At 39.6% G+C, this 13199-nt stretch overlaps 1 protein-coding gene across 2 annotated transcripts; it reads left to right on the top strand.

The window, feature by feature from the left end:
• Nucleotides 1-1837: 1837 nt before the first annotated feature.
• On the top strand, nucleotides 1838-11391 carry LOC123180368 (uncharacterized). Of its 2 annotated transcripts, none has more exons than XM_044592414.1 (7): nucleotides 1838-2076; nucleotides 6263-6375; nucleotides 8088-8160; nucleotides 9110-9375; nucleotides 9792-9908; nucleotides 10131-10179; nucleotides 10841-11391. In XM_044592414.1, the coding sequence occupies exons 2-7, from the start codon at nucleotides 6286-6288 to the stop codon at nucleotides 11155-11157; spliced, it is 912 nt and encodes a 303-aa protein (XP_044448349.1). In that variant the 5' UTR covers nucleotides 1838-2076; nucleotides 6263-6285; the 3' UTR covers nucleotides 11158-11391. The 2 variants fall into 2 exon arrangements, with proteins under 2 accessions (XP_044448349.1, XP_044448351.1); XM_044592416.1 differs by having other exon boundaries at nucleotides 1839-2076; nucleotides 6275-6375.
• The last annotated feature ends 1808 nt before the right edge of the window (nucleotides 11392-13199 follow it).

Raw genomic sequence — 13199 nt, 5'->3', positions numbered from 1 at the left:
TTAGGGAATAAATGGATCGTAAGGGCATCTCCAATAGTTTGTATGTTAGCTTGTTGGTAAAATATGCCATGTCATCAACCAACATCTTAACATACAACAACTTCAATAGGTTGTATCTAGTTTGCCCAATAGAATTTGGGATAATAAATAAGGTGCTTTCTCATTGTACATTGGAGCTTGTGCAAGGGTGTTGGTTCATGTACATACAACCTTTCTCTCTTTCATCATTTATTGTATAACACATCATCAAAAATTCTATGTGGCAAAGTCTACCAACAACCATCTTACAACCATTCGAGATGCCCTAATTAGTACAAAATCATGCATGCAACATAATTAAGGGGTGCACATTTTAATGAAGCAATAAACACACCACTGCATCACGTGAGGGGGTTCCAGATCCGATGGCTATCATGCATCCCATCCTACGGTCCATCACTAGTCTGATAAAACGCAAGAGATCAGTAGTCTTATGCCGCGGCTCCCTTTTTCTATTTTAGCAAAGCGTAGGAAACCAGCTGGCTCGGCCCGCTGGGGGGCTTTTTGTTTTTTAGGCTGCCCGCTAGGGCCTGAGAGAGGGAGCTCCTAACGGGCGCTTTATGCGCCGGTTGAGGATCCGGGCGCCGCCGCATATAAGTGGGCCGGCCCATGAACACGCAGCGCACTGTCAAAAATATATTTACGGCGCAAAAAATTCAACCCGAAACTCGCTCTTGGGAGGATTCGAGCCCAGCCAACTAGCTGTAGTGCATGCTAGCCTAACCACTAGACCAACTATGCCCACGTGAAAGATAGTAACGCGAAACTTTTAAGAACTGAACCCTATCCGCGCTATATAGAAAAATGTGATTCCTTTTGATTTTTTTTTTAAAAATTGAATGTCCACAGATTTCAGAAAACATCACGAAATAGAAAAAAGTTCATGCATTCAAAAAGTTCATAAAAAATGAAAAAGAGTTCATTGATTTTCAAAAAGGTTCACAAATTTGAAAATAGTTCATAGATTTTGAAAAAATGTTCACTGACTTTGTAAAAAGTTCATCGATTTAAAAAAAGTTCACAATTTTTAAAAAAAGTTCACTGATTTTGGAAAAAAAGTTCATTGAATTTGAAAAAGTTCATCGGTTTTGAAAAAAGTTCATCAAAGTTGTAAAAGGTTCATCGATTTTCAAAAAGGTAACAAATGTGAAAATAGTTCATAGATTTTGAAAAAAAAGTTCATCGATTTTAAAAAAAGTTCACAATTTTTAAAAAAAGTTCACTGATTTTGGAAAAAAGTTCATCAAAGTTGTAAAAAGTTCATCAAATTTGAAAAATTTCATTAAACTTTTAAAAAGTTCATCGGATTCAAAAAACGTTCACGAATTTGAGAAGGAAAATCATGTATTTATAAAAAGTTTAGCAAAAAAACCATTCCAAAAAAAAGAAGAAAAAAAACCAAACAAAAGCATTCCAGAAAACAAAAAAGATTATAAGAAGAGAAACGCTAAAAGTACACATGTGAAGTCGGTTGGTTGGTTGGTTGTGTCAACGAACGTTGAGCCAGGAGATCGTTTGTTCGATACACCGTACTCGCTGTGTTTTTGTTTCTTTCAACAGGAAAAAGAAAGTAACGTGGGCCGGCCCAGCGCGGAGAAAGGGGGTGTGCGCCCCGTACGGTTAAGCCTGTAACGGGCGCTACGGGCGCCGTTTAGGAAATGCCCCTGAGAGAGCCATAGCAACAATCTCGTACTGGGCCACGCCGGATCGGTTTGGAGCCGAACAAAACGGGCCCCTTTCTCCCGTGCGCGGCCTTGAACTCCAACCGACGGCGTTACATAAGCAGCGCGATGCTTCCATCTCCCATGAACGCTGTCGCATAATGCGCGTTAAAAGAAGGCAAGAATCCGGCGTATCTATCTGCTTCCCAATAATGCGCTAACAACTCCTCAATAAATGCCCCCATAGCGGCGGGCACGCAGCGCTGCGCCCTGCCGCCGCCGTAGAAGGACGACGACGCTACCTTCCCTAATCCCGATTCTGGAGCGGGCGGTGGCGGCGGGGAGTAGTAGGCCTGCCGGCTCTGTGGCGCGGCAGGTGCGCCCCCTCCCCCATCCCAGCGCCCCCCATCTTGCGTTCTGTTTGCGTGTTTCCCCCATCTTTTTGTGCTCTTTGGTCTTTGATTAGTCCTCATGTCCGTACTGGCCGTGCCAAAAGTTTCAACAATCCCTTTTCGTGTAGATCTGGGGTTCAAACGGTTTTCTTTTTCTTTATGGCTGAAGAAAAAGTATTGGTGTTGATTGGCTTGTTAGGCTCATGGTTTTTCTTTACAAGATTTGACAATTTTTGCTTTCTTCTTAATATTATTCTTGTACTTCTTTTTTTTTATTTCTTATAATGAGTTGTTTGGATTTAGATCGGTTTCTCATGTTTCGAGATTACTAGAAATGCGCAATATTTTGACAATATATTAATTGTATGCGTTGCATGTTAATATTTAGGCAATATATTAATTGCACGCGGATATTAGGTATGCTATTATTTGTGTGTTAATTCTGTGATTAATGTAATATTTGGTATGATCTTAATTGCACGTTGAACGCTCGTCATTGAATCAGTCTAGGTCGTTGGATTGACTTAATTTGATGGCCGACATCAGTTGGATTTGCCCCTTTGGGTCTTTTTATATTGGTATAGATATATTTTATTAAGTGATTTTTGATTCCTTCGTGATTCTTGATAAACCTAATATTGCGTAACCTTGTTTCAACATATTTTTTTGGCTTAAGCTTGGTTAAGACAAAATTGCATGTGTGTATTTTGTGATGTCTTCAGATTTATCACTTAGGGCAAAAAGAAAAAAGAAAAAACAGCGCCGGTTTATTAGAAAACGCGTTGGTATAAGATATACTCGAAGTATCATACTCTCATTATTGAAACTAGTAAATTTATATGTTGATATTTAGTACTCCTTCCGTACCAAAATGAGTGTCGTGCTCTTAGTTCAAATTTGAACGAAATTCATGACATTTATTTTGAAACGAAGGAATTTTCATTGCACGCTCATATTAGCTTGGATATTAAGCATGTTAGTTATGTGATTACTGCTCATATATTCATATTTGGTATGATATTAATTTTACGCTAAACATGTTGAGCGTGTGCCATTTAAGCAATCTAGATAGTAAAATTGACATGGTTTGATGGCCGGGATTAGTTTGATCTGTCTTTTTGAATCTTTTCATATTGATATAGATGCAAGCTAATCCAAATTTTTGAAAATTGGTGCATCTTATATTTTGGACCGGATGTAGTATTTGTTATTTAATTTGTGTTCAAAGTTACACTCAAAATTAATAAATCTTACATTATACTTCCTTCATTCCTTTATATTAAGGTGTATTTGTTTTTTGCAAAAATTACACAATGTAAGATGCATTTATTCTAATTTCTCGTAATTCCCTTTTTAGCCTTCCATAAAATGGAAAATATCTTTCTCGATTGTTTGTATCTCTCCTTGTAGCAAAAGAAGGAAAGCATGTATCTCATACTTTCTTGGACTAATTGATTTACTTGCCACAAACCACACATTTGCTAAGGGTAATTTCGTCCTAACATGTCCATAATCATGTGCCTTGTTCACCATGTCGAAAGTAATACATCTTATATAAAGGAACGGAGGGAGTATGATATATGAAAATAGTTGTGCTTGTCCTTGTGAGATTGTCCAATTTGTTTTGTCTATAGTCATTTGATGAATTTTTTAATTGCTTTGTGCTTGTACAAATGTGTGTTTAGACCTTTGATGGATCTTAGCATCGACTTCAAAAAAATTATTTCTTATTCAACTAAAAATAGCAAAAAATACATTATTATTCGTAGTTGCCCTTATGTCCGATCGTAATTGTTGATATAGTACAGTTGTCACCATGATTTCCATGCGATCTTGTTAAGAGTCAAATCCTAGGTTACATTCGAATCCTCTCTTTGTACCGCCTCCTCCCCTGTCAACTTCGGTCACCTCATACCCCCTAGTATTTTTGCTGCTCTTTAGAATAACTACTGTTCATTGGTGCTTCTGCAGGCCTTCGTTCGATATGTCCAAACCACATTAGTCGATGTTGGACAAGCTTCTTTTCAATCAGTGTCACCCCTACCTTATCGCATATTCCCCCATTCCTAATTCAGTCTTTGATTGCAAGCCCATAGATCCACCTTAGCATTCACATATACCCTCATTCCTAATTCAGTCCTTGATTGCATGCCCATACATTCACGTTAGCATACGCATCTTAGTGATACCCATTGTTGGGTGTGTTGTCTCTTAATAGGCTAACATGTTGCTCTATATGGTATCACATGTCTAATTGTTATCTCGCTTTGATTTTGTGGCTAACATTCTCATTGATACCACCATTGCTTTGTAGCATTGATCCCAAGTATCTCCTAGGCATTATATGTCCCTATAAACTAACTTCTCGGTCTAAACCCTAAAGTCACACCTCATATACTCGGTCTTGCTTCTAGTAAGCCTAAACCCCTTGGCATTGATCCATGCTAGTATTTTTTATGAATTTTTTGGCCTCTATTTGTCAGGTTAGTCGTTTGCTTATAGATAAGTTATAGCCAGCTAGTTAGTAGCTTAGTTCATTTCACCTAGTTACCATCTTATTCCAGTATTTACTAGGTTAGTTAGAGGGACTCCTGACCGATTAAGTTTTGCGTGATGGTATTTCTGTTGTTTGGTACTATCTTTTACTTGATGGAAATGCTTTACAAATATGCATATGGTATCAAACTGCACAACAGTTCAGCTCAGCCTATATAGTGAGGACGCTCCCAAAAGTGGCATAGAAATTAGTGGAACCAACTTGGTGGGGGTTCTTATAAGTATACAATGACTTTGACCCATTCTAAGCTAAGATGAAGTTGTCAAGATAGATTGCTAATATGTGTGAGCAAAGTGTTCTTATATGAAACTAAACCTTTTGGACGTGGGGTGATATACTATACAAAGTCACGTTGTGATTAGAGAGAACACAAGTAAACCAACCAATCCAAGCTACCCCCTCTATCCATATATATAGGGCTTGATGCGTTTTTTGAGGTTAACTTTGACCACATGTTAGAGCAATAATATATGGCATGCGAGTTACACAAAGCATACCGTCAAATTCGTACATGGGAGGAGTTTCTAATGACATAATTTTCACATTATACATCTCATATATTATAGATCTTACGAGTAGTCAAAGGCTATCCCAAAAACCGTATTAGGCCCTATATATATATATGGATGTAGGGAGTAGAAGTAGTTAGACCATTTGAGATGACAAGAGGCTAGGTTATTAGCATTATTATTTTGTATAAGCAAGAATTCAAGTTAATTGATTGAAATGGTTGTGAGAGCCAAAATATTTGTAACATTTGGAGGTTGTGATGATTGAATGTATTGTTGGTCTAATTACTTTGCTCCTATGGATTTTATCATTGTTATTCTGGTTCATCTTTTATATTTTTGTTACTGTATAAGTCTATTTATCAATACCCCGATGTCACTTCTTTTCACAATGGCATGTGATATACTCTCGTGAGATACATCATGAGTGTGTAATACTGAAAAGGCAGATGATCCACTTTTAATCAAAATAAATATGATAATATTTGACAGCCATGCCCTTGGAGTGTACCAGCAGCCTAGGAGTCAGCCCATCAGTAGTTGCGCTTGTTTTGACGATGCTCTCTACTCCCTCCGTAAACTAATATAAGAGCGTTTAGATAACTAGTTAGAGCGTTTAGATAACTAGTTTAGTAATCTAAACGCTCTTATATTAGTTTACAGAGGGAGTACATTGGAGTGTACAATAAATAGGCCAAGAGTAACAAGAATTTAAAACAAAAATAAGGGCGTGTGATCTTTAGTGGTTGCGCTTGTTTTGATGATGCTCTGTACATTGATGTTTCATATATTTTGTTATTTCATCGTATTGCCTCGCCATTTTTTCTGTTGTTTGTTTCACTATAGTTGTACATGGTCTTGGGTGTTTCACTATAATTGTGTGTGGCCTTTGATGACTTTTCTTCAAATACTACAAACTCATGCTTGTGATTGTTTTGGTGTTTCCATTCTATATATGGCATTTACTAGTGTTACGCATGGTATATTAGTTTTTCCTAGAACTAGCGCTTTATTATATGCACACATGGTGTGATGTGAACTATTGTAATGGAGGAAGTACTATAAGTCCAACATTGTGCTAACACCCATTGTTTCTTCTGTTAGTACTGCCTTTAGATTGGCTGGATATGGATCTAATTCTCCCATTCAAAGTTGGAGATCTTGCCGAGTCAAAGTCTTTTGTTAAGGGTTACACAGGTGCATGGTTCCGCTCCAAGGTAGGACATTTAATGTTTTTTTATTTGAATTTAGTGATTTAGGAAGCAAACAGCTACTCAGCATGTTCTTTTTGCGTCTTTAAAGCTTCCATTGACTCCATGTACATCGTAAAATCGGTGGTGCATTAATTGTTGACGACCCCTTATGCTCTGTTGTCTTGACAAGAGCTTTCTTAGTAACAAGCAAGTGCACAAGTACCAAACAAGTGCACAAGTACTACCTAGTGAAATTGCCTGCCAGATTTTGGCCACTAATTTTTACTGTTATATATTTTCCTTACTAAAAATTTATAGATAAGTACAACCTAAATATTTAAAAGAGAATGTATTTCCATAGTGCTAGCAGAGTACATGTGACCCACATTTTCTTTGCACTTCTGGTATACCCATCAATTTCTGTATGTTTGTTTGTCCTTGTAGTGAACTAGCAGAATATCTCTGTTTGTTTGTCCTTGTAGTGAACTTGTGAAGCAACTAGGGTGTATTCTAGCCTCAAAAAAGGTCGTTGTACATGGACAGAAATAGTGACACCTGAATTTCTATACAAATCCACTTGCCGTAAGATTGGATCCAAACAACGTTTGGTTGAGAGGGTCAATATTGGGGCTTAGGATATCATTAATGCATGCTTCGGGCAACTATTTTATGTTCTTTATAGAAACTCTTGAACAAACTAGGTAGAAGAGACTAGGTAATAAATCATAAATGACCCAAGGGTTCATATAAGCCTAGAGCCTTGTTGCTTGAAGACCATCACCTCCCTTAGTGGGAGGGAACAACTTTATTATATACCATTGATTATGGACCTAGATCAAGGTCTATGGTGGACCTTTGACCTTGACTCTCTAGGGGTCTCAACTTCTTTATCCTTCTTAGGCTTCTTTTTTCTAGGATTTGTTTGACTATTGAACTTCTTTATTTCATTGGGTCGTGTGCATGACCCAATGTGGCATGTTCCAAACTTGAGCTGGCCACTTGGCCCCCTGCACATATTTTAGCCCCCGGTTATGCTTATATTAGGTCCTGACCAAGCCCCTGTAGCATTACTCTTATCTTCGGCCCTCCTCTAGCCTAACGTGTTAACCTTCATTTTTGTTACAAACTGAACTTCTTAGAGCTCACAACCCATAAGGTCACCCATTTAAATACCAGAATATCATAATGAAATCCACACAAACAACCCACCAATGATTAGTTGGTGAGAGTTGAACTCTTGTCATTACTCCCTCCATGCTTGAAAAGAAGGCGTATAAATTAGTCTGAAGACAAACAGGCTAAATTTATATAGTTTTTCCTACAAACTCTGTTAAACTTTGCACCATTTGACTTCAGACAAAATTTATACGCCTTTTCAAGCACGGAGGGAGTTGTTTATAAAGCTATGCTACACATCTAGGCTTTGCTATTATAGCCCTGAAGTCTATCAACAACAACAAAGCCTTTAGTCCCAAACAAGTTGGGGTAGGCTAGAGCTGAAACCCTTAAGATCTTGAAACCGATGTGTGCTGAAATACATATTACAAACATTGATGATGAAGCTTTTTCTTTCCAATATATCATGCTAGTATGGTACTACTTTTAAATAAAAATAATGTAGACTCTCATCGTTTGACCATGATCTCTTGGATTACAAACATAACACTTTTCTCCTTATTCATTCCATGGTGGGGTATAGGGCTTTACTAACACATATTGTATTAATTCTTTTTCAGATTATTGATATGCGTGTCACAGAATCTGGGCACCTTGAGTATTACTTGGAGTATATTGACTATACTGAAGAAGGCAAGCATATTTTTACAGAAGCTCTGTTTTTTTCGTTTCCACATAACCTTTTGCTTGAAGGGATCGTGAAGGGACCATGTGCAATAATCAATTTGAAAACTCATTTTTTGAACTTTTAGCTTAAGGATATTGGTGCAAGCACCTTGTTTTTGTTTTGTGGACATAATTTGTATTTGGAATTATCCTCTTGTACACCACTGGGGCCCTGGAGGCAGCTGGTATATTTTACGGCATGCGCCCAATTTTTGAAAGTAGACCTGCTAATTATATACGTTTTCTCTCTATATATATGATATAGTTATCTTTCGTCTAAATTTTTATCAGTCCAGAAATATGCCACATGTTTGCTTGGATGATTAAACATTATTGTAGGTGGTACCCTTCAGCAGGAATCATACAATATAATGAAGAAACATCTGTATTTTACAAATCTTATAATATTGCCTCAAGCTTTTAATGGATCATGTATGATGCTTGGCCAACACTATTTACCTTTAATGAGATGGATCATGCAGTGCTTGAAAAACCACGTGATCTCTCTATTTATATCTCCCCCAAAATGGTTTGTGCTGTACAGATCATAATTGATGAGTTTGGTTTGATGTTTGAACAGGAAGTTGCAAAGCCTGTATTCGAATCAGCAGAGCTAGTAATACATGAAAACATCTGGCTATACCTTGCATTCCAATTTACCCGACAATTGATCAATCAGTGCACTAACATTTGTCTAGTACCCAATAAAGCATGTGCTTTCTTGCCCAAATGTTTATCTTGTCTGGGAGTGGGGGCAGGACAGTTGGTGGTCGTAGCCATGTAGTGCAATTATGTCTTGCCGTGATTAATTTTACCCTTATAGACACCAGAAAATCTTGGAACACTCGAACCTGACCAAGATTATAACTGTTGGTTTTCTGTACACCTCATATCATCTGTCCATGCCCTTTTGCAGAGAATGAATGGATCAGAGTCTTTCAAAAGAACCCACTCAGCCCAGCATGCGGGGAAGGGAAACCAAGTGAGAGTACTGAAATAATGTTGCGTCCTGCCTTTCCTCATTGGTATAGGGGGGGACAAGTTCCTGTGCGCTTTCCAAAGAATGAGCTTGTTGCGAGTGTTTGTGATACCTGGAAAGTAGGTGACAAGGTTGACTGGCGGTGTTCAGATTGTTACTGGACTGCGGAAATTATTAGGTTGAACAGTAGAGATGTGGTTCAGGTAAACATCTAGTATTTTGCTGTTTTAGTCATAAATTAGCTCCTGCTTGTCATTAACTCTCTCGTTGTTCGCTGTTATCGTGGACCACTACGTTTCATGTTACTGCCCTGTGGATACTTCAATTAAGTTTGTGTGGTTGTTATCTGGCGGTCCAATAGTGTTAGGGGCTGATAAACACACAATCAACTTTCTTGCTGGTGAAGATGACACAAAATAATATGATACCAAATGAACTTCCATTCTCTGGTCAATAATTAAAATATGAAGTGGGCCAAATTGTGTTACTCCCTCCGATCCGTATTAATTGCCGCTCACTTAGTACAACTTTAGTAGGGAGTATCATTTAATCTCCATGTTTTCATGCTGGTTAACTGGGGACAATAACTCACATGTTCGTCCTTGACATTTTTCTACAGGTAATGCTGTTGGATCCTCCCATGGGTGAAGGCGGGCAACATCCTGCTAAGAAAAAGGACCTGAGGCCTGCACTTGATTGGTCCATCATTAAAGGTTGGACTGTACCTCTTTCGGCTGTAAGTTTCTAATGCTTAGGTTCTAGCTTCTGAATACATTTTGTTGATTAATGCTTGTAGTAGGGCGTTGAGGTGATCCTTGACCAGTTGTGGCCTTGTGGGTTAGTTCATGGAATCGAATGGATTCTACTTTTTTTGACGGTCTACCTTATATTCCACAGTTTAAACTGAATTTATTGTCTATTTTTGTAGACATCTTACAGTGTATCTATTTATGGTCAGGCAAAAGGGAAATCCTGGCAAGCTGCTCGTCTGGTTCATCCTAAATCTGGTACGGCTGACCTTTTGTGGAAATATATGGCTGTCATGCATAGTAGGCTAATTCATATGGTACGGTCTAACTTATATTCCGCAGTTTAAACTGCGGTCAAATTAAGTTTCATGTGCGCCTGGTGATTTTCAATGCTTTACATAATTCTAGAGTCAAGAGCATAAATGGGAAAGTAACAAACAGTAAGCCACACTAAAGCATTAGATTGTTAAGACAACAAGGAAGTACCTAATCATGAGAACTTAAGGAGCACAGGGACAGCTTTTGAGGTAAGTTGCATTACAGAAATTAAGAGAATTACTGTTGAAACTTGAAAGTTAAAGGTACTCCCTCCGTAAAATAATATAAGAGCGTTTACAGAGGGAGGAACAGATAAATGCGTCCTATGGTCTTTCCCCTTTTCCTTGGGCAAGCTGTCTTAAAATTCGATTAACAAATTATTAAACAGCCATGTTATTGGCTACATTAACCCCAAAATTGGAATCATAGTCCTAGTTCCTTTGTTGACTGAGCACAGCTGGGATATTTAGTTAATCCAGTTCAGTGAAGTGTATTATTTTCCCTTGTAGCTTTTCATGCACTGTCTGTGAAGCAATGAAAGACTTCACAGGGATATGTTAGCCCCTGGAAACTTACCATCTTTGCTGTTCCCTGGTTTCAGATATAGAAGACAGCATCACGGATGAAGATGAAGCCCCGGGATCTCCAACCAAAAGGCCCTCATCGGACACAAGCGGCATATCTAAGCTAAGCAATCGGAGCGACACCATTCTGGCGTCCACGGAGAAGTTGGGGCCGACACACGAATCATCAGACCCCAGTCGACGGGGTACCCGCAATTCCAGTAAGCGACAGATATCTCCTGCCACTGTCAAAGGAGCTGCTATGGCAGAACCGATCGGCCCCTCTAATGTAAACGGTTCCCGCCGCCGGTACCCCTTTCGGGTCCGGAGGAACGCAGCAGGGCAACAGAGATAAGCTGGTAATGCTGCGCACTAAATCAACCCCCCTATGGGGTTGACGGGCATTACGGATACTTAGTGATAGATCACATAGCTCTAGATACATCGAGGAAATGGTCGATCGCTGTCTTTGCGGAATCGGCCACATAGGCACGTGACATTTCTGATGAGAGTATCTGGGGTGTGATCCATTGACTGATTGTTACTTGGTAAAAGTTGCAAACTTAAGGCTGGTTGTTACTTGGTAAAAGTTGCAAACTTAAGGCTGGTTGTTACTCTGCCTCGCGTTGTCTCGTGTGGTTCTGAACCTCCGGGCCCGAATCAGATATGCTGCACCGTGATGAAAAAAGATATACTACCCCTAGTTATTTCAGTTTTTCTTCAATCTGAACACATTTACGCACTAGCACAGAACTATCGATACTTTTACCTCTACATTTTTTTAACTCCAGCACAGAATCAAACTGAACACGTGCTACAGGTTTTTTACTTTAGTTCGATCACATTTGTCACGCTGGACCTTTTGAGGGGCTGGAGCTACAAAAATTAGGGTGAATAAATCATCAAAATTGGGATGCATAGGAGCATTTTTTTTTATTTACTTCACCATGCATATGGTTTTTTACGCAAACCCAACTTCTTTGCACATCAGTAGCCGCAAACACCCCAGTGAGTCGCGACAGCTTCGGTTGGGTGCCCATTATGCTTAGGTAAACGCCTCGCGCATGACGTCCTCTGCCTCTTTTTCCTTCTCTGCTGCTGCTGGCCAGCACTAAGGCGCCGTCGCCGACGCGGGGAAAGAGAGCTTGCCGTCACTGAAGCGGCACGACAACCTGCTGCTGACCATCTGCTATGACGGACAACGACTAGTGTAGTAGTGCTACAACAGCAACCCCCATGTGCTTCAACAGCAGCAACTTCGGTGACCGCGAGCTGCAACAGCAGACCTGATGTGACCTTGTCTTCGGAGAAGAGGGAGTACAAAGGGAGGTCCGATCTTCACGGCGTAGGATCGATAAATGGATGGGGAAAACTAGCTGCAAGCAGCCAAAAAATGGAAAATAAGAGATTATGACCCGACGAGGAGGAGGCTCATCGAAGTTTGATCCGAACATTCGCCGATCCACAACCCGTAATACTACCCCACACAACCACGCTCAAGTCATGGAGCATGGGATCGGTGCAATCCGCAAGGAGAACCATGAACTCTAATCCACACAACACGATCTAGTCGTGGAGCACGAACTAGGAGCAATTTCTTAAGGAATCACGAGAATAAGGATAACAAGAGCTCTCCAATCTCAGGAGGAGTCTATGTCTTTGGTCTTTGATAGAAATGATAAAAGTCTCCAACGAAGGGAAGAGCTAGCCTATTTATAATCGGGACAACCCCCCTGATAGGTGTGGAAACAAACTAGCTTTGGGAACCAGCTTAGGTGTGAAAGAGAACCAACTTTGGTTTGACTAAAATGGCTTTGACTTAATGAGGTAGCTTCTGAAAAACTCTCGTTGGAGGTGGTTGGCAGGTCCCGACCAAACATTGTTCACTGGAGTCGAACAATATTTCCTTCAGCAGCATAGTCGGGTTCTGGAAACCTTTCGCAAGTTGGGATATCCAAACTCGTGCAAAACATTGTTTCGTCAGAATCGGAACAGTGTTTCTTCAGCAGAAAATCCATTTCTTCATGAACTCCTAACTTTGTTTCTTCGCCATGAAACATTGTTTTGCATGGACTGATATGTGTTTGGCCTTCGTCGATATTTCATCTGTGTTCAACCAACAACAAAGGAGGTGAAGGCACAACCATGTTTTCAAGGTCAAAAGATAAACTTAAATTAGCGTTCATCTGATCATGTACTTGCATTGCACGACTTCTTGTGATTGGATCGCTGTGATTGTTGGTGTGGTATCCATAGCTGGGATGTCCTCATCATCCTCCCCTCTTGAAAAGGAGTCGTCCTCGACTCTAAAGGTTGAATGGTTTGCATGTCCTTATCATCCTCCCTCTCTTGAAAATGAGTTGTCCTCGACTCTAGTTGGTCATCACACAAAAGAAA

The sequence above is a fragment of the Triticum aestivum genome, chromosome 1D, assembly GCF_018294505.1.
Source record: "Triticum aestivum cultivar Chinese Spring chromosome 1D, IWGSC CS RefSeq v2.1, whole genome shotgun sequence".
Lineage (NCBI taxonomy): Eukaryota > Viridiplantae > Streptophyta > Magnoliopsida > Poales > Poaceae > Triticum > Triticum aestivum.
Note: the sequence above shows the minus strand (reverse complement) of the source record. Positions and strands in the feature narration are given on the sequence as shown.

Excerpts from the sequence above, each read along its gene's own strand:
- LOC123180368 (XM_044592414.1), top strand. The coding sequence starts at position 6,286 with ATGGATCTAATTCTCCCATTCAAAGTTGGAGATCTTGCCGAGTCAAAG. Across the intron at positions 9,376-9,791 it reads ACAGTAGAGATGTGGTTCAG|GTAATGCTGTTGGATCCTCC; the intron begins GTAAACATCTAG and ends ATTTTTCTACAG. Across the intron at positions 10,180-10,840 it reads TCTGGTTCATCCTAAATCTG|ATATAGAAGACAGCATCACG; the intron begins GTACGGCTGACC and ends CCCTGGTTTCAG.